The sequence below is a fragment of the Dendrobates tinctorius genome, unplaced genomic scaffold, assembly GCF_039654945.1.
Source record: "Dendrobates tinctorius isolate UK_male_01 unplaced genomic scaffold, ASM3965494v1 ptg000028l, whole genome shotgun sequence".
NCBI classification, from domain to species: domain Eukaryota; kingdom Metazoa; phylum Chordata; class Amphibia; order Anura; family Dendrobatidae; genus Dendrobates; species Dendrobates tinctorius.
The window spans coordinates 64,991,017-65,013,297 of record NW_027361696.1 but is presented as its reverse complement, the minus strand read 5'-3'; the positions used below and the strand labels follow the sequence as shown (position 1 = coordinate 65,013,297).

Below are 22,281 nucleotides of genomic sequence, written 5' to 3'. Positions count from 1 at the left end.
GAATCGCACGACGGAGCTGTGTGTCCTGTCTCCGGATGGCATCTTGGACACGACCAAGCAAATACCTGAAGGTTTGTTGGGACATCCGGGTGTAATCAGTAAATTTATCTGGGTTTGCCTGGAGCTCGCTGTAGAGGGTGTGGTACGCTCCATGGCTCTCCTGGAGTTCAATAATCGATGTATCCACAAACGCCGCCGCTGCCTTCTTCGCTGTCTCTCTCTCTCCCTTTGTTGATGGCAAGCAACTGCATAAGCCTGAGCCATCCTGATGTCCAGATCCAAGTTGAAGTGAAAACTCTTCCAGCGCAGATCCATGTTGTCAAGAGAAAATCCAAGCAAATGTGAAGAATTCAGCTGTAAACTGGGTCTATATAAAGAATTTCCATAACACAAGCCCACTGCTGTCCCATTGGTGGAGTCTGTTGCAAGAATTTTTCACGAATTTTCCTCCTGTGATTGTGCACCATGCGCATAAAAAATGCAAACGCATGCAAACGCATTTTTTGTCGTAATGCGCACGATGATGCGACAAAAAAACAGCGCTTACAAGCGTTTGTAAGCGTTTTTTGCATGTGATTCATGTGCGCTCGAAACGCTGCGCAAAAAGGCGCAAGTGTGAATCTAGCCTAACAAACACCTGCAAATGCTTCTTACGCATTTAAAAAGGTGCCATAAGCCCCCTTCACACAGAGAGATCGCTAGCGATGTCGCTAAAGCGTCACCGATTTTGTGACGCAACAGCGATATCGGTAGCAATCTCGCTACATGTGACACTTACCTCCGACCCGGCTCCCCGCTGGATATCGCTGATCGCGCGAGAATGGGATGGTCCATTTCTCGTCGTCGGCTTCCTGCTAGCGCCGACGAGTGACTCCATGGATGCAGGCGGAAGACGTCACCCTCGCTGCGTGTGACAGGTAAGTATTGACTGCCGACCGCTGCTGCATCCCTAGTGAGATCTGCCTGTTTGGCAGCTCACTAGCGACCATTTAGCGAGGCACCAGCGATCCTGACCGCGTCGTATCGTTGTCGGGATCGCTGGTACATCACTAAATGTAACGGGACCTTTAGTCTGTTTCAGTAGGCTCTACAATCATGGGCAAGACTGCTAACCTGACATGTCCAGAAGGCAGTCATTGAGACACTCCACAAGGAGGGTAAGCCACAAAAGGTCATTGCTAAAGAAGCTGGCTGTTCAGAGTGCTGTATCCATGCATATTAATGGAAAGTTGAGTGGAAGGAAAAAGCGTAGAAAAAGGTGCACAAGCAACCGTGATAACCGCAGCTTTGAAAGGATAAAAATGATATATGTAAATCAAAATGAATATTCCATGGATTTGGAATGATACTCAAAATCAAAGTGGAAAATCAAATTACAGGCTGACCAACTTCAGTGGAAATGCCTCAAGACAAGGAAATGATGCTCAGTAGTGTGTGTGGCCTTCACATGCCTGTACGACCTCCTTTCAATGCCTGGGCATGGTCCTGATGAGGCAGCGATGTTCTCCTGAGGGATCTCCTCCCAGACCTGGATTAAAGCAGAAAACTCCTGGACAGTCTGTGGTGCACAGTGGCGTTGGTGGATAGAACGAGTCATGATGTCCCAGATGTGCTCGATTGGATTCAGGTATGGGGAAAGGGCGGGCCAGTCCATAGCATCAATGCCTTCATCATGCAGGAACTGCTGACACACTTCAGCCACATGAGGTTTAGCATTGTCATGCATCAGAAGGAACCAAGAGCACCTGCATGTGGTTTCAAAATGGGTCTGAGGATCTTATCCTGGTACCTAATGCAGCCAGGGTACCTCTGGTGAGCACATGGAGTGCTGTGGTGCCCTTCAAAGAAATGCCTCCTCACACCATTACTGACCCACTGCCAAACCAGTCATGCTGGAGGATGTTGCATGCAGTGGAACATTCTCCGCAGTGTCTCCAGACTGTCATATCTATCACAAGTGCTCAGTGTGAACCTGCTCTCATCTGTGAAGAGCACAGGGCGTCAATGTCAAATCTGCCAAACACTGTGTTCTGTGGCAAATGCCAATCGTCCTGCACGGTGTAGGGCTGTGAGAATAACCCCCATCTGTGGATGTCGGGCCCTCAGACCATCCTCATGGAGTCGGTTTCTAACCGTTTGTGCAGACACATGCACATTTTGCAGGTCTCTGGCAGTGTTCCTCCTTGCACAAAGGAGGAGGTAGTGGTCCTGCTGCTGGGTTGTTGCCCCCCCCTCCCCCCAGTAGCACCTCCAGCCTCTGGACACTACACTGACAGACACAGCAAACGTTCTTGCCACAGCTCGCATTGATGTGCCATCCTGGATGAGCTGCACTACCTGAGCCACTTGTGTGGGTTGTAGAGTCCGTCTCATGCTACCACAAGTGTGAAAGCACAATCAACATTCAAAAGTGACCAAAACATCAGCCAGAAAGCATTGGCACTGAGATGTGGTCTGTGGTCCCCACCTGCAGAACCACTCCTTTATCCAGGGTTTCTTGATAATTGCCAATAATTTCCATCTGGTGTCTATTCCATTTGCACAACAGCATGTGAAATTGATCGTCAATCAGCGTTGCTTCCTAAGTGGACAGTTTGACTTCACAGAAGTTTTATTTACTTGGAGTTATATTCTGTTTCTTTAAGTGTTCCCTTTATTTTTTTGAGCAGTGTAATGAGTTTCACTTTTTGTATTGAAGAACTGAAATTAACTTTTTGATGATATTCTAATTTAGTGAGAAGCACTTGTGTATACGGTACCTCCGAGTCTCTCTGGTCTTGGCTGTAGTGATGTCTGGAAACCAACGTGGGCAATGCCATGAAGAGACATTCACATCACACCAATCCTGCTCCCTGGTGGCTTAATGTATGGTAGCTCTTATGTGTCTGTATATTCTGATGTATTCATATGTATATCATCTTTCTGGATTGATGTACCTTACTTTGAAAAGTTTAATCAACACATTTATGGAAAAAAAAAAAAATGTATGGTAGCCAAACTCCTTGCTGCAGGTGCAACAGCTCAGTGTCACACTGATTTTGTGGTAGAACCAGTGGAGTGGCCATTTCTCCAAAGTGTCCCAGGAGCCATTTTTCAAGCCCAGTCCACAAGTTACTGTTGCTACTGAGAGTGTGGAGGAGAGTATATCAGAGCTGGGTACTTACATTCTCACAAAAATGAATACACCCCAGATATTTTTGTAAATCATCTTTTCATGGGACCACACTGAAGATCTAACACTTTGATACAATGTACAATAGTCAGTGTGCAGCCTGTAAAATAGTGTGTCCTCTAAATATTTCACAACCATTAATACCTAAACCGATGGCAACACAAGTGAGTACACCGCATTGTGTGTAATTAGCCATTTTACCTCCCCAGTATCATGTGACTCAGTGTTAAAAGATCTCAGGTCTAAATGGGGAGCAGTGGTGTTACAGCTCTCATACTGGTCACTGGACGTTCAGCATGGCTCATCATGGCAAAGAACTGAGGATCTGTATATTAAAAAAAACAAGTTGTTGCTCTGTATAAAGGTGGCCGAGGCTATAAGATCACCAACACCCTGACACTGAGCTGCAGCACGGGGACCAAGACCAGACAGCGGTGTAACGAAGACTGGTTCCACTCAGAACTGGCCTCACTATCGCCGACCACAGAAGCTGAGCGCATGCGCTCAGCGTCATATCCAGAGGCCGTCTGGTCAAAATAGATGTCCAAGTGCTGCCAGCATTACTAGAGAGACTACAGAAAGGAGGGGGGGGGGGGGGGGGGAAGACATCTGCCTGTTAGTGTCAGACCATATGCCACGACCCACTGCATAACATTGCTCTGCACGGCTGTCATCCCAGAAGGAAGCCTCTTCTAAAGATGAACAAGAAAGCCTGCAGTTTGCTGAAGACAAGCAGACCAAAGACATGGCATACTGGAACCTTGTCCTGTGGTCTGATGAGCCCAAGTTAAACTTATTTGATTCAGATGGTGTCAAGCAGCAGCCAGGTGAGGAGCACAGACACAAATGTGTCTTGCCTACAGTTAAGCATAGTGTTGGGAGTGTCATGGTTTGGGGCTGCATGAGTGCAGCCAGCTGTGAGGAGCTACAGTTCATTGAGGGAACCACATATGGCAACATGTACTGTGATCATAATGAAGCAGAGCATGATCCCCTCCCTTCAGAAACTGGGCTGCAAAGCAGTATTCCAACATACTAGCCACACCAACAATGCACTGCTAAAGAAACTGAGGGTAAAAGGTGCTGGATTGGCCAAACGTGTCTCCAGTCCTAAGCCCTATTGAGCATCTGAGATGCCTCCTCACAAGGGAAGGTGGAGGAGCGCAAGGTCTGTAACATCCAATAGCTCCGTGATGTCGTCATGGAGGATTCCATTGACATCTGTGAAGCTCCAGTGACTTCCATGCCCAAGAGATAATTCAGTACTTGAAAATCATGGTGGCCACACAAAATATGGACCCTTTGGGCACACTTTAGACATTTTCCACTTATGAGTGTACTCACTTGTTACCAGCAGTTAAGACATTAATAGCTGTGTGTTGATTTAGGTCAAGTTTATGCTCTTAAGGTAGTCAGTGTACAGCTTCAGTGCGGTGTTGAAAAATATTGACAAAATGAGGGGTGTACTCACTTGTCATATACTGTATATATCCCTTAGAATGGAGCAACAGTGCACATACTCAACCGCTGCGCCATGCACTCCCTTTGGGGCTGCAGAGAAGTGTGAATGGAGTAGTGTTCAAGGAGCTTGTCTGCACCAATCCAGTAGTGAAGGCGACAGCCCTAATGTCAGTCTTGAGACAAAACTGCCAGGGAATGATTGTGGGACCTGTGACTGTGGAGCACCGATCCATTACATACGTATCTACAGTACATTGACCTTTCTAGACTGGTTGTCCAGCAGTGGTTAAAAGTTTTTGCCCCATTCCAGGAGGTGTTTATTTCATCCATTTCTATTTGATATTCTGCCAAGATAATATTTTCTCCATACATAGCACAAGCACTCCATACATAGCACAAGACAATTACAGCTTCAAGCCCCTTAAGGGGACCAACAATGTATAAAAATTGCCCTTTAAGGTTACTAGGCATACATGGACCTTCAGTAGGTGCACGTTTCATTATCCCAAAACTGAGACAACTTGATTTCACCAAATACAAGAACCAGGAGACCACATCACAGTTCACTTTTTAATTTCGTTATGAATGTAACCATATAAAAACCATAACTTATGAAGGTCACAATGGACAACCGATCTGTAAAACAAAGAAATAACACCTTTCCAAGTCAGTATATGAAGAGGACTTACAAATCCTTACAAAATGGCAGATAAGGCCACCGCTCCGTGTAATGACGTAGAGCTGGTGGGGAGGGGGTTGTCTACATGAGATGAACACCGCTTGTGATTAGGAGAAACTGATGTGTCCACATCAAGTCCTGACAGTCCATCCCTTTCATTCCAGCGGGCATCCAGACAGCTTGATGGCTTCCGACTTTTTTGGGAAACATGAAAGATATGCCTAGTAGGAGGAACTGTAGAAGACGAACGCGGTGACCAGCCATTGGGGGTCTATCTACAGTGTAAGGGGGATGCAACAGTCCGTTTTCTCAAACGGTTCTTTAGGCATTGCCAATAGCTGCAGGTGACTCCATAAGGGAACAGAAGCCTCCATCACAGCGGCACCTGCGGTCTTAGCAAGGCCTGGTAACAGTTTAAAAGGACGGTGAACAAAACCAGTTCATGATTAATATTTACATGGCGTTCTGCCAGATGTCTAAAGCTAGATGATATTCCACCTCAAGCCATGAGGAGGCAAGGACCAAGTCATTGGTGTGGCCAAAGCACCATTTTAAAGACTGGTCCAGAAGGGGGTGCTAAAAAGTATTCTACCCCACTGAGGAAGACAGCAGGGAGTTAAAAAAGGTGTATGCTATATGTAAGTAAAACCACACAGCTAATGTATAACTTGATGCATTGTTTTCTTCTGCCTGGTCAGATGGTTTCGATGTCTTTGTATCAGCGCATTCTGTAGTCTGTGGAACAGGACAATTCGCAGAGCTGACCTTTGAAGTCGATGTCAATGGTAAAATCCAAGTCTCGCTGTAAAGAGAAAACAGGAATGAGTGCCATCAGATTTACACTCCTGGCATAACATGTCAGCTGTATCATGCTGCAGCAAGAATTATAGAGAGCCATGCAGTGATTCAGAGAAAACAGCTTCAAGAATCAAACGGGATACAAGGAGATGCCTGCCCTGCTCTTCCCCCAACTGTGCAATACACCAGACTCATTTGGGTCTAGACTTATTTCTTACTGTCCAAGCAGCACAAGACCACTGACAGGTTCCCATTAAGTAACAAACTTACGTTGTTCTTGGCATTTGGCTTCATGCCTATTGTTCCAAATATCTCCTCCCCGGTCTTTACAGTCAAGTAGTCCTCCATGTAGAAAACTGTCTGCTTCCAGTGAGTGTAAGGAGACTCTGGGCCTGAAAAACACAAGATGTTAGGCAGGAAAACATTTGAATGGATCAGGCTCTTGTGGTAGAGACCCCCCTCAGCCATGTTTTAAGAGAATGGACTTATTGTTTGCTTATTAGACAGTATCAAGTTGCTTTCATTAAAATAAAAAAATACTATATTATATAAATAGAGCAGTTGCACAAGACTCAAGATCCAGACAGACCAATCTTAGCCTACAGCCTGCAATGGTCCTCGGTCTACTGAACCACCGCACAACCTACTCTACCCTCTCCTACTGTATCCTCACCCATCCCTGCAGACTGAGCCCTCATGGGCAGGGTCCCCTCTCCTTATGTACATGTGTCCCTTGTCTTACACATTATACTTGTCTATATTTCCCCATGTAAAGCACCATGGAATAAATGGTGCTATATAAATGCATCATACAGCCTGGATTGACTACAAGTCTGACTATGCCACACATGGCTCTGAATGCTTGGCTCTTTACAGTGTCAACCAGAACCTTAAGAACATTCCTCAGAAACTCAATGGGGTTATGGAGAACAGTGGAAGTCAACACAAGACCAACTAGCACATGTGACCATCAAATGCGGCATATACCAAGGTGATGGCACAGTCCCCATTGCTGTTCTGCATAGGCTTGAAACCCCTCAGTCAGATAATTACAGTCTGGCTATGGATACAAGTGCAAGAGTGGAAGCACCAGCAGCCTCCTCCTCTGCATGGACGACATCAAGCTGTATACAAAAAAAAAAAAAAAAAAAGCCACATGAACGAGACATCAATTCACTGGTCCACCTGACAAGGATCTACAGTGGAGACATCGGGATGTCCTTTGGACTGGAGAAGTGCAGACAGTTGGTAATCGAGAGGCAAGGTAGTAAAGACTGATGGAGTGGAATTACTGGCAGGGCACATAGATGTACAGACATGCTACAAGTACCTTCGGCATCCCACAAGGATACAGGAACCAGCATGAGGAGGCAAGGAAAGCAGCAACATCCAGATACCAAAAGGTTAAGACAGGTTCTGAAGAGCCAGCTCAATGGGAAGCATAAAATCCACACCATCAATATATGCCCTGCCAGTTATCAGATACCCTGTTGGCATAGTGTGCTGGCCAAGTGAGATGGAAGCTGCAGATGTGAAGACACGAAAGCTCCTCAATGCATGGAGGTCTCCACCCCAAGTCTAGCACCCAAAGATTGTATACTAACAGAAAGGAGGGTGGTCGAGGTGTGAAAGTGTCCAAGCCACCATCAAGGATGAAACAAGGAGTATCCAGGAATACATCAGAAAATGGCACCAAAAGATGTGATGCTGAGAGAAAGCCTAAGGCAGCAAGAGATCTGGAAGGAAGAACAGGAACATGAAATGCCATGGCACTGCTCCAAACGATCCCAGGAGCAACATCTGAGCTCTGTCCAGAAAAGCGCAGTGCTGGGAACCACCAAGATCCTGCACAGAGCTCTCAAATTCCCAGGCTTCTGGTAGAGGACATGAGAATAAGAATGGACGAAGACCACCCCCAGTGGTTGGGGCGAGAAGAAAAATCGTATTATACACAGATCTATTCTCATCACTAAATTGGTGCTAAAACTGCATTTTTGGCTACAATCTTGACGATGCATCATTTTACTGGGATTCATGGCAAGTTTTTTGCTGCAATGTAGTGAAAACCAGAAGCTATGCAGTTTCAGCACAGATTGTAAAAATTGGAAGATGCAGGAGGAGCATTGTGTGCACCTTTAATGTTTTAACAGCACATGAGACCAAGTGAGGTTTTTTTTTTTAAGTCACAATTTATGACATAGTTATGTCATATGTTGTGTACTCAACTTTGATGCTGCTCTGACACTGAGCGCTCGTCTTTCCTGCAAATGACAGCTCAGTTAATCAGCTGTCATTTGCATCTAACAGCCACAGGTGGATTGGAGCCACACCCGCACTGGTTAAAGCCTTCAATCACTAAGAGCGGTATTTAACACAAGGCAGCAGAAAGCGCATCACAAGTTCAGCATAACTGTGCCCCATCGTGTGATCAGGGAGCTCCAATAAGTTTTTATGACAGCCAGGGGTCTACAAAAGACCTATGCACTGATCATTGTAAATCTGTGAATATCAGCATACATAGAGCGTGATTTTAACTATACATAGTAGGGCTGAAGCCATGCTATGCTTAGCATAGACAATTGCAGCTTCAAGACTTAAAGGGACAAAATGGAAATGGGGCAGGGGAGAAGAAATAAAAATATTGAAATGCCAGAAATACAGGGTTCTGGCAGCCACAGCATTGGAATAAGTTGATCAGTCTATCCCAAAGTGACATTCATAAAAAGGTCAGCTCAGGGTGCAAAAAAATAAGCCATCACCCAGCCCCAAAAAATTGAGACGTCAAGGGTCTTGTAAAATGGGTCATAAAAAAAATTATATATACACATATACATACACAATGAAAAAAGTCTGGAATTTTCTGCCAATACTAAATTAACTAAAATGTTTGGCATTTATGTACCCACACTGATGACCTGGGGAATCATATTGCTAGTGGATTTACACTGTACTTTGTAAAAATCAATGTTGTCATTCAAAAGTACAGCTTGTCCCACAAAAAACAAGTCCTCATATGGCTATATTGATGGAGAAGGGAACGAAAACATGAAACATTGTGTGAAGGGGGAATAAAGCATCAGTGAGCTTCTAAAAGCACTTACTAGTAGAGAAGCCTGTCCTCTTATGACAACGTGTGAACTCGATGTTAAAATAAGCAACTAGGGCATGGATGTAGTCATTCCTCTTCACTTGGAGGCAGAATGGAGATGTGAAGCTCAGGTCATCCACCTTCACAGTGTAGATATCCACTTCCTAGAACCAGAAAGTCATTAATATCTGGACAGCTACAAACCACAGCTGAGCATTTCAATACATGGGACAGATTTATATGAACTTAACAGTTGATAATGAGGTTTGCTGCATAATTAGACATTTAATTACAAGAATTAGAAATGCAGTAATCCATGCAGCTACAAACAATAAGCCATCCATCCCCATACTCATGCAAGCTCTGTTTGGCTGAGCATGCATGTAGTGTCAGTAGGGAGCATGGAATAAGTTGAATCCAGACACCTGGTGGTGTCAAACATACAATCAGGACACTTTACCCCTTACATCAGGGGAGAGTTAGTTACACCACTGATGGGCCTAAAATTGGAATAGCACTTTTAGATGTCAGATTGTAGAATAACTACCAGAACAGATTCAGTTACTACTAACAGATGATTATGATGGTACAGCAGTATACAAACCTTGATGAGACATGAATTTGAGACCAGCTGTTTGGGGTCAACAACATCAACTAGAGGCTCTTTGATGGCGACATCTTTAATACATGACATGTCAAATCCATAGACGTTCTCCCACCCTGAAAGAAAGCGTGTTACAGCAAAGGAGTATTCATTACAGAACTATAAAGGACCCCCAAGAACAATGGCCCCAAAATCCTTACAGCCTCATTATGGAGGTATAGAGTCTCTGTAGTGTATTACAGTTGTGGCCAAAAGTATTGACACCCCTGCAATTCTGTCAGCTAATACTCAGTTTCTTCCTGAAAATGATTGCTAACACAAATTCTTTGGTGTTATCTCCATTTAATTTGTCTTAAATGAAAAAACACAAAGAACTGTCCTAAAGCCAAATTGGATATAATTCCACACCAAACAACAGAGGGTGGACAAAAGTATTGGCACTGTTTGAAAAATCATGTGAAGCTTCTCTAATTTGTGTAATTAACAGCACCTGTAACTTACCTGTGGCACCTAACAGGTGTTGGCAATAACTAAATCACACTTGCAGCCAGTTGACATGGATTAAAGTTGACTCAACCTCTGTCCTGTGTCCTTGTGTGTACCACATTGAGCATGGAGAAAAGAAAGACCAAAGAACTGTCTGAGGACTTGAGAAAGCAAATTGTGAGGAAGCATGAGCAATCACAAGGTTACAAGTCCACCTCCAAAGACCAGAATGTTCCTGTGTCTACCGTGCACAGTGTCATCAAGAAGTTTAAAGCCCATGGCACTGTGGCTAACCTCCCTAGATGTGGACGGACAAGAAAAATTGACAAGAGATTTCAACGCAAGATTGTGCGGATGTTGGATAAAGAACCTCGACTAACATCCAAACAAGTTCAAGCTGCCCTGCAGTCCGAGGGTACAACAGTGTCAACCCGTACTATCAGTCGGCATCTGAATGAAAAGGGACTGTATGGTAGGAGACCCAGGAAGACCCCACTTCTTACCCCGAGACAAAAAAAGCCAGGCTGGAGTTTGCTAAAACTTACCTGAAAAAGCCTAAAATGTTTTGGAAGAATGTTCTCTGGTCAGATGAGACAAAAGTAGAGCTTTTTGGGCAAAGGCATCAACATATAGTTTACAGGAGAGCGAAAAAACAAAAAAAAAAAAAAAAAAAAAAAAAAACACATGGTCCCTACAGTCAAACATGGCAGAGGTTGCCTGATGTTTTGGTGTTGCTTTGCTGCCTCTGGCACTGGACTGCTTGACCGTGTGCATGGCATTATGAAGTCTGAAGACTACCAACAAATTCTGAAGCATAATGTAGGGCCCAGTGTGAGAAAGCTGGGTCTCCCTCAGAGGTCATGGGTCTTCTAGCAGGACAATGACCCAAAACACTTCAAAAAGCACTAGAAAATGGTTTGAGAGAAAGCACTGGAGACTTCTAAGGTGGCCAGCAACAAGTCCAGACCTGAATCCCATAGAACACCTGTGGAGAGATCTAAAAATGGCAGTTTGGAGAAGGCACCCTTCAAATATCAGGGACCTGGAGCAGTTTGCCAAAGAAGAATGGTCTAAAATTCCAGCAGAGCATTGTAAGAAACTCATTGATGGTTACCGGAAGCGGTTGGTTGCAGTTATTTTGGCTAAAGGTTGTGCAACCAAGTATTAGGCTGAGGGTGCAAATACTTTTGTCTGACCCATTTTTGGAGTTGTTTGAAATGATCAATGTTTTGCTTCATTCTCTTGTGTTTTTTCATTTAAGACAATTAAATGAAGATAATAATACCAAAGAATTTGTGTCTGCAATCATTTTCAGGAAGAAACTGAGTATTAGCTGACAATGGCAGGGGTGTGAATACTTTTGGCCACAACTGTATGTGGTTATAAAACTCATGCAGTATTAGTACATGGCATAACCCCTTCCATTACATTCTTTGAAGTAATAATTCTGTAAGAAAAGGTTTACAGGAGATGCTGCATTGAGTGCCTTACTGATCCAAAGCAATGGACAGTGTCTGCACAGGGTGAGACTTGTTGTAAGAGGCAGGTAGATTTACACTGGGAAAGGGCCAGCCACAGGTTGGAAGATGTTCACTGAGCAGCAAAGTTTGCAAAAAAATTATGCAAAGAAAACTTACATTGTAGTGAAAATATGTTTATGTATGGCCAGCAGTTAGCTTGTATCTGTCCCTTAGGCTGCAGCTCTCACTAAAGTCATAACATATGTTATCCTGAGAAAAGGCAGTTTTCCTGGTTTCAGACTCCTGGGTGCCTTCCTGAGAAGGCACAGAATTGGAACATTTCACACCTCTGATGCTTTGAGGGAAGATGCCAATTGGGACCTGATAATTGCCATTTACTATGAGAAAGGTTACACAAAGTGTTTTTTTTTTTTTTCTAATGTACTCATTGGTAAAGTAGCTGTGGTCCAGTCACAAACCAGGGATTGGAATATTAACATTAAAGGCTGACCTAGAAATCTGATCTCCAGGCTAAATCTATAAGTTAGGCGTGTTCAGTTTGAGGACAGCCAGGCTGACGTGATCCATTTTTATACTTCCTCCCTCAGGAAACAATACCAGACTGCAAAATTTAGAGATATTTCCAAAAGTTTCTCCCTTTTATTTTATAACCTTTTGCATATTTGTATGTCACTTTTATATTTTTATTGTGAGTACTGTACCTTTTCTATTAAAGCTTAAAACTTAATTCTGAACCTTGTATGCTCTAAAAGAATACATAGCCTTAGAGTGTATGATCCTGGCAATTGGTAGACAGTAGTACTTCTGGGACTCATCACCCGTGTGTTCAGCGAGTGGTGGCAGCATGTATGAAGCGGGGTGCAATTTATGCTCCCACTGCAGCATAGGACAGAGGACGAAGGCTGGACTGAGTGAGAGATGATTAACCCTTGCAGGTGCAACCCCAAGTGACGTGCTGAGAAGCAGGTATGCGACATGCATAATTTCAGGTTTCTGGGTTGTTTGGAAACCCCTTGTAATTGAAGCTACAGAGGTCAATCACCATGCGCAAGAAAACTTACAGTGAATTTTGTAGTCTTTGTACTGTCTGTCTTCAATAGCAGTCACATAAAGAGTTGCACGATCAGGGAATATAAGCCCATCGGGTGTCTGAAGGGAAAAAAAAATATAAATACAAGTCAATCATAAAACCCAAGTACTGCAACAGATCTTGTTCAGGAAATCAGATTAGTTCTCCTCCTGGACTGAGTGTTCGTTCACATTCCTTGGGTAAAATCTCTTCAGTCGACTACAGACTCGAGTTACTGTGATCAGAGACGACAGTTGGTGCTTTTGGAGTTCTATGAGGGGAGAAGCTAGAGGCGGAGACATTCTGCTGCACGTTCAAACTGAGCATCAACTGCCATGTTAATAGAAGACTCTAGTCACTGAAGATAGCTGGGGAGATGACAGTTGGTGCTCAGAGTTTGAACATGCAGTGGAATGTCTCCACAGAATTACAAGAGCACCAACTGTCACTTCCAATCTCAGTAGTAGGAAAATATGTCTTCCCAGACTACAGATTTTACCGATGACATGAGGGGAAAAAAAAGCAGATTTAATCTTAAGTAGCTCATTCTCATGTGTGCTATTGATTTATGAAATAATTTAAGATAGTTACTTGATAAAAGCAATGTGCAGCTTGGAGATGCCAGACTTACCAGCCATTTATCCCGGGCGTAGATTACAGTGTTCAGCATGGACTCGTAGAACAGACAGTATCCCATCCACTCACTGATTATTATGTCCACCTTTTCCACAGGCAGCTCCACTTCTTCCACTTTCCCTTTGATGATCGTTACAACTGTAAAAACATCACACTAGATTTCAGCCTCAGATGACAGTTACAGCAAAAAAAAAAAAAAATAAAAATAAATCAAAACTAAATGGATTCCCCATCATCACACAACTAGCAAATCTGGAATGATTATCTTACTGTGATCCAGTTTGTTTGCCTTCACTATCTTGATTGCATAGTCAGAGATACTTGAGCACTCAATCTGTAACAAGAAAAGCAGGGATTACAGATTTGGTTTACCAACAATCCAATGGCAGTTTAATTGCTAATTAGCCATTCATTAGTGGAGGTGCACCAACTGACATGTCTGATCTCCACTGAATCAGAGCGCGAACCCGCACCGCAACACTGCCGGGGAGGGAATAACGTTAGTTTCCACCCGGTAGCATGGGTCTAAGTGCCAGGCAATGCTATTAATCTGTAGATTAATATGGATTTGTGTTTTTTCTTCCGAAGACTGGGTCCCTTTAAGGAGGAATTGGCCTTAGATGGACATGGTTAGTCCTTCCTGCTTTATTGCATAGTGCTGTGCATTGTACCTGCAATACCAGGCACAATAATGAGATGGCAGTACTTTTGCAGACATCTGACTAGCAGGATAAGGCTGGCATAATACGTTCCCACATTAGTATTACAGCTAATTAGGTTCTGTCTACTTTCAGATCATTAGACACATGGTAGGAAAGATACTTGAAATATGCAACAGGAGGCCCTTGTATGAACTGGCCCAATGCAAAAGTTGCATGCAGGCCACATCCCTAATCAGTTAGTGCAGAACCCTTCTAGTGGGGTCTGCACTAAGTTTTCAGCAAGCCATTCAGTTTTCCAAACCCCAAGGTGGTGTTCCCACAATGACCTTTTGATGTTGTAGTATATCTTGTTACTTGTATTCAGTTAAGCCAAGCTCCAGCTGGCAATTATATGGGCAATGCTTTAGAGCATGCATAAAAAAAAAAAAAAAAAAGCCCGTTTGTGGGAACGTACCGATATGTAAAATGTCAGGTAGGGGGTTAATTTATTTAAGCAGCTACACAGCTATGTAATGTTTGCCTTACTAATTTAAGTAGCCATCCAGTCTCCCCTGACATGGACAACCAGACACAGAGACCCCACTGCAAACAGATCCTTACCCCAATAACCTTCTTTGCTCCAGCTTTAGCTGCAAACATGCAGAGGATCCCCGTTCCGCTCCCTACATCCAGGACGACCTTATCCTTAAACAGGTGTCTGTTGTGGAACATGGAGTTGCGGTAGGTCAGCGTACGAACTTCATCCTTTAACATTTCCTGCAAAGAATCCATGAAGTCCATTAGGAGACTAACAGTAAATAAATAATTAGGTTGGCCCAGAAAGTAGACGACTTACCTCGTGGATGCCAAAATGTGCATAAGAGTCAAAATAGTAATCTTTAGAGGTCATTTCTTCTGCTGAAGGCTTCACTGTGCTCTCTGGTTGTGTACAGGAAACCTGATCAAAGAGATGGTGGAAGATCAGCAATCATCTCCAGAACGGTAATTATATTCATCCTCATATTTCTAGGACAGGTGAATGGTGTATCCGCATCATAACGGAATACCATGCAGAGGTTTTTTGGACCCCAGCTGAATTTAAGGGGTATTCCCAACTCAGTGAGTGACCACATTGTTACATATGTCATCACTTAACGATAGGTGGGGGAGTGACCTCTTGGGACACCAGCACTAGATCACCTTTGTTTCCCAGCCAGTCCTATTCCCTTGAATAGTACAAATATTGCCCATGCGCAGGGGAAGAAAACCTGAAGGGGCCCTCTGGTACAAGCACTAAGCACAAGTGATTGTATGTTTATATGCCATCACTTACTGAGATGTGGGAATACACCTTAAAGCCCGTGGAACAAGTATCAAAATAGGTAGTGATGTACTTGGGGATAGTGCAGTAAAAACAGGATACTGGACTACCAATGTGAAAGTTGCCCATCAGTGTTAGTAGAAGGGGGCGCTACCCTCATCCTTGTGAGCACGAAGCGTTGGTCACGGACCCTACGGCCGATAGGTACAGGTTTCTGCCACTACTGCGAGGAATGAGCCTGGTTTGGAAACCAGGACCCCATGGTCTGCACCGGTTACAGCACAGAAGTGTACGGGGGAGCTCTACATAAAACCTCCGTAGCCCTGTGTAAAGGATATTTACATCTTCTACTGCAGACGACAAGTTCATTCCATTGGCCAACTTGGCTACAAAGTTCTAGGAGAAAGTGACAAGGAAAGACATTGTATTAAGCTCCGATCCCAAAGTAATGTCATAGGGCAGAAAGAAGGGCAAAATAGGTGCATTTACATCACATGTCCTGTGGCCAAATGACCGCATGCATCAGTCAGTAGGATCAACCCTTAAAAAAAAAAAAAAAATTAGGCAGAGTCTCAGGGAGATCTGTATCCCACCCATAGATCTTACCAGCTCATTTACATAAAACTTTGATCTCTCTGGAATAAGACAGACTGCAGATATTTTATTCACATTTCAGTGCATGCCCATAGAGGGCCTGGAGGGTTGATCCTACAGAGATTCCCTTTAGTATCCCATTGCACACAGAACAATTGTTAACAGATCATTCTGGGCATACAGGATACAATTGTTCTCAGCAGCACGTGTGCTACCAAGAAGAGCTTTTTAATGTGTGCAGTGTAAATGCACCAAAAGACTATAGACCTAGATGGTGAATATGCAGCTTTTCACAATGGCTTCAGGGAAGGAGAGTGGCATGTGTGACCTAGGGTGAGAAAAATTGGACAAGAAATGCATCCCAACAAATCAATAGCTGCCCCCATCTACTAAACCTATAAAAGGTACTGCACCAAGAGCAAAGGGGGGTTAAGTGGAATCACTTTAAAGGAGCTGTCAGAGATGCAGATCACAGATGTTAATTGTGCACAGGGTGTTTTAAAAGAAACCTGTCACCAGGTGGGTCCCATATGAGGCAAGAACAGTACCGTGCAGCCCTTAGCTAAAGCCTTCCATAATGTAGATATGCCCCCAATCTAGCCTGCAAGACAAGAGACTTTATTATACTCATCTGTGGGGTGGTCCAATGGGCATCGCTGGTCTTGGTCCATCACCTCTTATTGAGACGATGTCCACCTGTGCTTTGTGAGGATGACATCCTACACCATCTCTTGCACAGGCGTACATCTCTGCTCTGATCAGGGTAAAGCACTGCAGTGCGCATGCGCCACGGCTCTTTTGGCCTTTTCCTGTGCACTTTGCTCTGCTCGACAGGACACAGAAGTACGTCTGCACAGGAGCTCAGTGCCGGACGCATCATTCACACTATGCATCGCTAAGAGAGGAGGCACCTGATCAAGACAATGCCCATCAGACCAGACCACGCCGTATTAGAATTCTGTATATCAGGGCTGAAAGGTACTGGCCTTACTCATATGGGGCAAACCCAGTGACAGGTTCCTTTAACTTTGCCAACGACACTGGATATCTGAGATGTTAAATCTTCACTGGAAATAAGCTGTCACAGGCTTCTACAATGCTTTATTCCCATCTTCTTTGCAAAATCGTACCTTCTAGCAGAGTATGGACAGGCAATAGCTGCGGCCAGATGCACAGCACCCAGAACGCAACTATCCCACGTAGAGGGTAGGGACGAAGTCTATAGGTCAACAAAGAGTCAGTGGGGGAATGACCTGAAAACGGGGCTTTTAGGAGCTCACTGTACTTGACCATCTGCAGGGGTCCCATAGGTACTAAACAGGAGGTGGGCAACACTTCCTCCAGATTCAGATGAGAGTCCCATTCTCAGGGGGAGCCCAGCAGAAACAAAACCACTGTCCCCTCAATAGGAGAGAACACTGAAGGGGTTGGGGTAGCACCCTCTATACACAGGAGGGGTGATCACTTCTGGATTGGCGGGACCCTCATCTGTCATCAGAATGGTGTATTTTAATACCAATTACAGAATGGAGGTTTAATCAGCCCACCACCATTCAGTAAGTCATCACCAAACCCTTTTACCTACTACAAACCCCATCAGTGTTAGGAAATATATACAACAGCCAAGAGAGGGGCTTCACAAAATAGGGATAATGTTATATATAATGTACACGTTTTAGTCACTTGTCCATTCCTACACACTACACCTATAGTCAGAGGAGATCGCAACCTCGCCCCATCTCTGTGACTAGGGCTGTAGCATGGGAGACCCCCCCACTATGGGGACTAGACCCTCTGAGCCTGTACCAAGTCTATAGAGGGGCCGAGCCAGACCCCCCGATCACATTCATTCCTATCCTATGGGGGCATAATCTGTATTTATGGAAAAAGATTTTTTTTGAAGGGGAGAATCTTCCCAGTAGGTACAGAGATCACTGAAGTGACTGGTTAGGGCTACTTGATCCCATAGAAATCACTGCTCAGCGGCTGATAACAGCGAGGCCCTGCAGAGACTGAGGGAGGCCCGGTCTGAGAGCGCAGCACCATGCGGCCTGACACAGCGCGCCATTCACACAGGCCGGAGCCGCACACGTGGGGCGCACACAAGGCCGCCCTTTGTTACCGGCATGTGGGCGGGGAAAGCTGACGGAGCCGGAGGCTACCGCGACCCCCGGCCCTAATCACGATGCTGGCACCTTACCCGCGTCACGACTGCCCCGTGGCCCCATTACCACGGCGCCTATTACCGCCTATGGCGGCCTACTTGCTCGCTTCCCTTCGCCCCCTCCCTCACAATGAATGAGACCAGACGACATTGCGCTCCCGCCCTCAGCTCTTTACCTCCATACTGCAGGTGCTTCCCTCCGCCATGCTGTCCACCTCTTTTTTTTTTTTTTTCAAGCCTCCAAACAGTGCGAGTCTCCGGTGCAACTATAACGACCACCGGCGAGAGAACTGCGACATGCGGCGAGGCCCTCAGTATATAGGGGAGAGGGAAGCCCCGCCCACCTCTGCAACCTTCTGGCGCTCGTGGCAATTTACATATCTCGGGATTGATTGGCTGACGTGCGAAATGTGGGCGTGTAGCCCAAGGAAGCACCGCCCCTTACGGTGAGAAGATGGATGGTTTTCTTGGGATGCGGCCGGCGGTGGCGCCAGTAGTGCTGGGAAGGAGCAGTAATGTCAGCGGATGTGGCGCTGCAGACTCCATCAGGCTGCTGGAAATCAGCTGCGATGATCGAAGTGTCTGTGAATTCCATCCAATCTGATCTGCACTATCGATTTACTATAGGCCTTCAAATATCGCGACATTCCAGCACGTTTCATTCTATCGCCACTGTTAAGATAAACTGCTCTTACAGTTGTGGCCAAAAGTATTGACACCCCTGCAATTCTGTCAGATAATACTCAGTTTCTTCCTGAAAATGATTGCAAACACAAATTCTTTGGTATTATTATCTTCCTTTAATTTGTCTTAAACGAAAAAACACAAAAAGAATTGTCCTAAAGCCAAATTGGATATAATTCCACACCAAGCATAAAAAAGAGGGTGAACAAAAGTATTGGCACTGTCCGAAAAATCATGTGATGCTTCTCTAATTTGTGTAATTAACAGCACCTGTAACTTACCTGTGGCACCTAACAGGTGTTGGCAATAACTAAATCACACTTGCAGCCAGTTGACATGGATTAAAGTTAACTCAACCTCTGTCCTGTGTCCTTGTGTGTACCACATTGAGCATGGAGAAAAGAAAGAAGACCAAAGAACTGTCTGAGGACTTGAGAAAGCAAATTGTGAGGAAGCATGAGCAATCTCAAGGCTACAAGTCCATCTCCAAAGACCTGAATGTTCCTGTGTCTACTGTGCGCAGTGTCATCAAGAAGTTTAAAGCCCATGGCACTGTGGCTAACCTCCCTAGATGTGGACGGACAAGAAAAATTGACAAGAGATTTCAACGCAAGATTGTGCGGATGTTGGATAAAGAACCTCGACTAACATCCAAACAAGTTCAAGCTGCCCTGCAGTCCGAGGGTACAACAGTGTCAACCCATACTATCCGTCAGCGTCTGAATGAAAAGGGACTGTATAGTAGGAGACCCAGGAAGACCCCACTTCTTACCCCGAGACATAAAAAAGCCAGGCTGGAGTTTGCCAAAACTTACCTGAAAAAGCCTAAAACGTTTTGGAAGAATGTTCTCTGGTCAGATGAGACAAAAGTAGAGCTTTTTGGGCAAAGGCATCAACATAGCGTTTACAGGAGAAAAAAAGAGGCATTCAAAGAAAAAAACACGGTCCCTACAGTCAAACATGGCAGAGGTTCCCTGATGTTTTGGGGTTGCTTTGCTGCCTCTGGCACTGGACTGCTTGACCGTGTACATGGCATTATGAAGTCTGAAGACTACCAACAAATTTTGCAGCATAATGTAGGGTCCAGTGTGAGAAAGCTGGGTCTCCCTCAGAGGTCATGGGTCTTCCAGCAGGACAATGACCCAAAACACACTTCAAAAAGCACTAGAAAATGGTTTGAGAGAAAGCACTGGAGACTTCTAAGGTGGCCAGCAATGAGTCCAGACCTGAATCCCATAGAACACCTATGGAGAGATCTAAAAATGGCAGTTTGGAGAAGGCACCCTTCAAATATTAGGGACCTGGAGCAGTTTGCCAAAGAAGAATGGTCTAAAATTCCAGCAGAGCATTGTAAGAAACTCATTGATGGTTACCGGAAGCGGATGGTCGCAGTTATTTTGGCTAAAGGTTGTGCAATCAAGTATTAGGCTGAGGGTGCCAATACTGTTGTCTGGACCATTTTTGGAGTTTTGTGTGAAATGATCAATGTTTTGCTTCATTCTCTTTTGTGTTTTTTCATTTAAGACAAATTAAATGAAGATAATAATACCAAAGAATTTGTGTTTGCAATCATTTTCAGGAAGAAACTGAGTATTATCTGACAAAATTGCAGGAGTGTCAATAGTTTTGGCCACAACTGTATTTCTTTGCCAATAATCCAGGTGATTGGTCACAACCCAATACAATCAGTCAGTGGCGTAACTACAAAGTTCTGGGCCCCGATGTGAACTTTCAAATGGAGCCCCCACATGCCAAAATACACGCACATCTCCGCTTGGTACACATTGTACACACGCGGCAGAGCTCCGTACACCTCGTACACGCACATCTCCGCTCCGTACACGTGCATCTCAGCTCCGTACACCTTGTACATGCACATCTCCACTCACCTCGTACACGCGCGGCTCTCCTCCGTATACGTCATACACGCACATCTCCGCTCCGTACACCTCGTACACGCGCATCTCCGCTCCGTACACGCGCAGCTCAGCTCCGTACACCTTGTACATGCACATCTCAACTCACCTCGTACACGCACAGCTCTCCTCCGTATACGTCATACACGCACATCTCCGATCCGTCCACCTCGTACACACACAGCTCCGCTCCATACACCTCGTACACGCACGGCTCAGCTCCGTACACCTCGTACACATGCAGCTCAGCTCCGTACACCTTGTACATGCACATCTCCGCTCACCTCATACACGCGCAGCTCTCCTCCGTATACGTCATACACGCACATCTCCGCTCCGTCCACCTCGTACACACACAGCTCCGCTCCATACACCTCGTACACACGCGTCTCAGCTCCGTACACCTCGTACATGTGCAGCTCATCTCCGTACACCTTGTACACACACAGCTCCGCTCCATACACCTGACCCTCAATCTTCGGCGGCATGCCGACTCCTGCCGCATCTGACGTCAGTCTTCCCAGAAGTTGCCATCCTGTGGAGCCCGGAAGAGATGCGGTGGCCGGCGGTGGGAGCCGAGAGCACCCGCTGGGAGGGAAGCGGCTCCAAGCCCTGGAGCTCCACTCCACAGGATGCCTGGCAGAGGAACCCCCCTTGGAGGGGTGTCGGCCCCAGACCTCTTGACAGGGGGAAGGCAGAGTTTGGACCCCCGATCCTCCTGGGCCTGCAAGGTAAGCTGGAAGCGCCGGAGCTTTTTTCGCTGACTTTCCATGGCGTCTCATTTGCCCGCCCTTACAGGAACAGTAAAAACACTGGAGTATGGGAGTGGGAGGGGACCTTTTTTACTTCTTGTGTATTGCCTGTCCCTATAAGGATGGAAGGATAACCTCCATGGTGCTGTCAGGAGGGACGTCCTGGAAAAAACTGTTTAGGCACACGTCGTGGCACGAAAGGGAAGTAGTAACATTTTGGAATGCAGACTTTGATGGAACGGTCTGCGGGCATCATGTTCTGGTTGCAGAGCCCCTGATGTGCCTAAACAGTAGAGAAAAAAAAAACAAAAAACACAAGTGACATGATTTTGGATATTAGCACCCCAAAGAACAAATCTAGATGTGCACCAACTAATCTACTGTTTATGGTAAAGTAAATTAGTAGTGCATGGAGGTGTGGTACAATTTGAAGCAATCCTTCATACACAGGCCAGGTTTTTCGGGGCAGGTGTCGCATTGATAAATGGTGTCCTTGCGTATTCCCCTTTTGTAACACACTCGGCACCTTTTTTGCAGCTTACCTTTTCTTCCAGTTGGCGGGACCACCCACGTAAAATGCTGACCGGGTACAATACAAGCACGTTCAGTTCCAGAGGCCCACTCCTTCTGGAGTGCCAAATATCAGGGCCTTAACCACTACCTCCTGGAACTGAAGGTACAGCGTATCGGTGTGGCGTGCACATCGTGACGTGACAGCAGGAAAGTGTTGAGCAT

At 45.3% G+C, this 22,281-nt stretch overlaps 1 protein-coding gene across 3 annotated transcripts; it reads right to left on the bottom strand.

Moving 5' to 3' along the window:
* Positions 1-5,189: 5,189 nt before the first annotated feature.
* On the bottom strand, positions 5,190-18,527 carry PRMT1 (protein arginine methyltransferase 1). 3 transcript variants are annotated; one of them, XM_073570862.1, is made up of 12 exons: positions 18,371-18,479; positions 15,926-15,977; positions 15,779-15,832; positions 14,972-15,073; positions 14,737-14,892; positions 13,745-13,808; positions 13,470-13,612; positions 12,831-12,918; positions 9,803-9,918; positions 9,212-9,362; positions 6,381-6,502; positions 5,190-6,114 (listed from the first exon to the last, which is right to left on the bottom strand). In XM_073570862.1, exons 2-12 carry the CDS (start codon positions 15,953-15,955, stop codon positions 6,031-6,033), a joined length of 1,110 nt encoding a protein of 369 aa, XP_073426963.1. In that variant the 5' UTR covers positions 15,956-15,977; positions 18,371-18,479; the 3' UTR covers positions 5,190-6,030. The 3 variants fall into 3 exon arrangements, with proteins under 3 accessions (XP_073426963.1, XP_073426962.1, XP_073426964.1); XM_073570861.1 differs by lacking the exon at positions 15,926-15,977 and having other exon boundaries at positions 18,371-18,506; XM_073570863.1 differs by lacking the exons at positions 15,779-15,832; positions 15,926-15,977 and having other exon boundaries at positions 18,371-18,527.
* Between the last annotated feature and the right edge of the window lie 3,754 nt (positions 18,528-22,281).

Bases quoted from the DNA above. Each gene is read 5' to 3' on its own strand.
- PRMT1 (XM_073570861.1), bottom strand. From the start codon at position 18,400: ATGGCGGAGGGAAGCACCTGCAGTATGGAG. The intron at 15,833-18,370 runs GTAAAGAGCTGA...ACTTTCTCCTAG, and splicing joins GAAGCACCTGCAGTATGGAG to AACTTTGTAGCCAAGTTGGC. The intron at 6,115-6,380 runs GTAAGTTTGTTA...TTCTCTTTACAG, and splicing joins AGCCAAATGCCAAGAACAAC to CGAGACTTGGATTTTACCAT.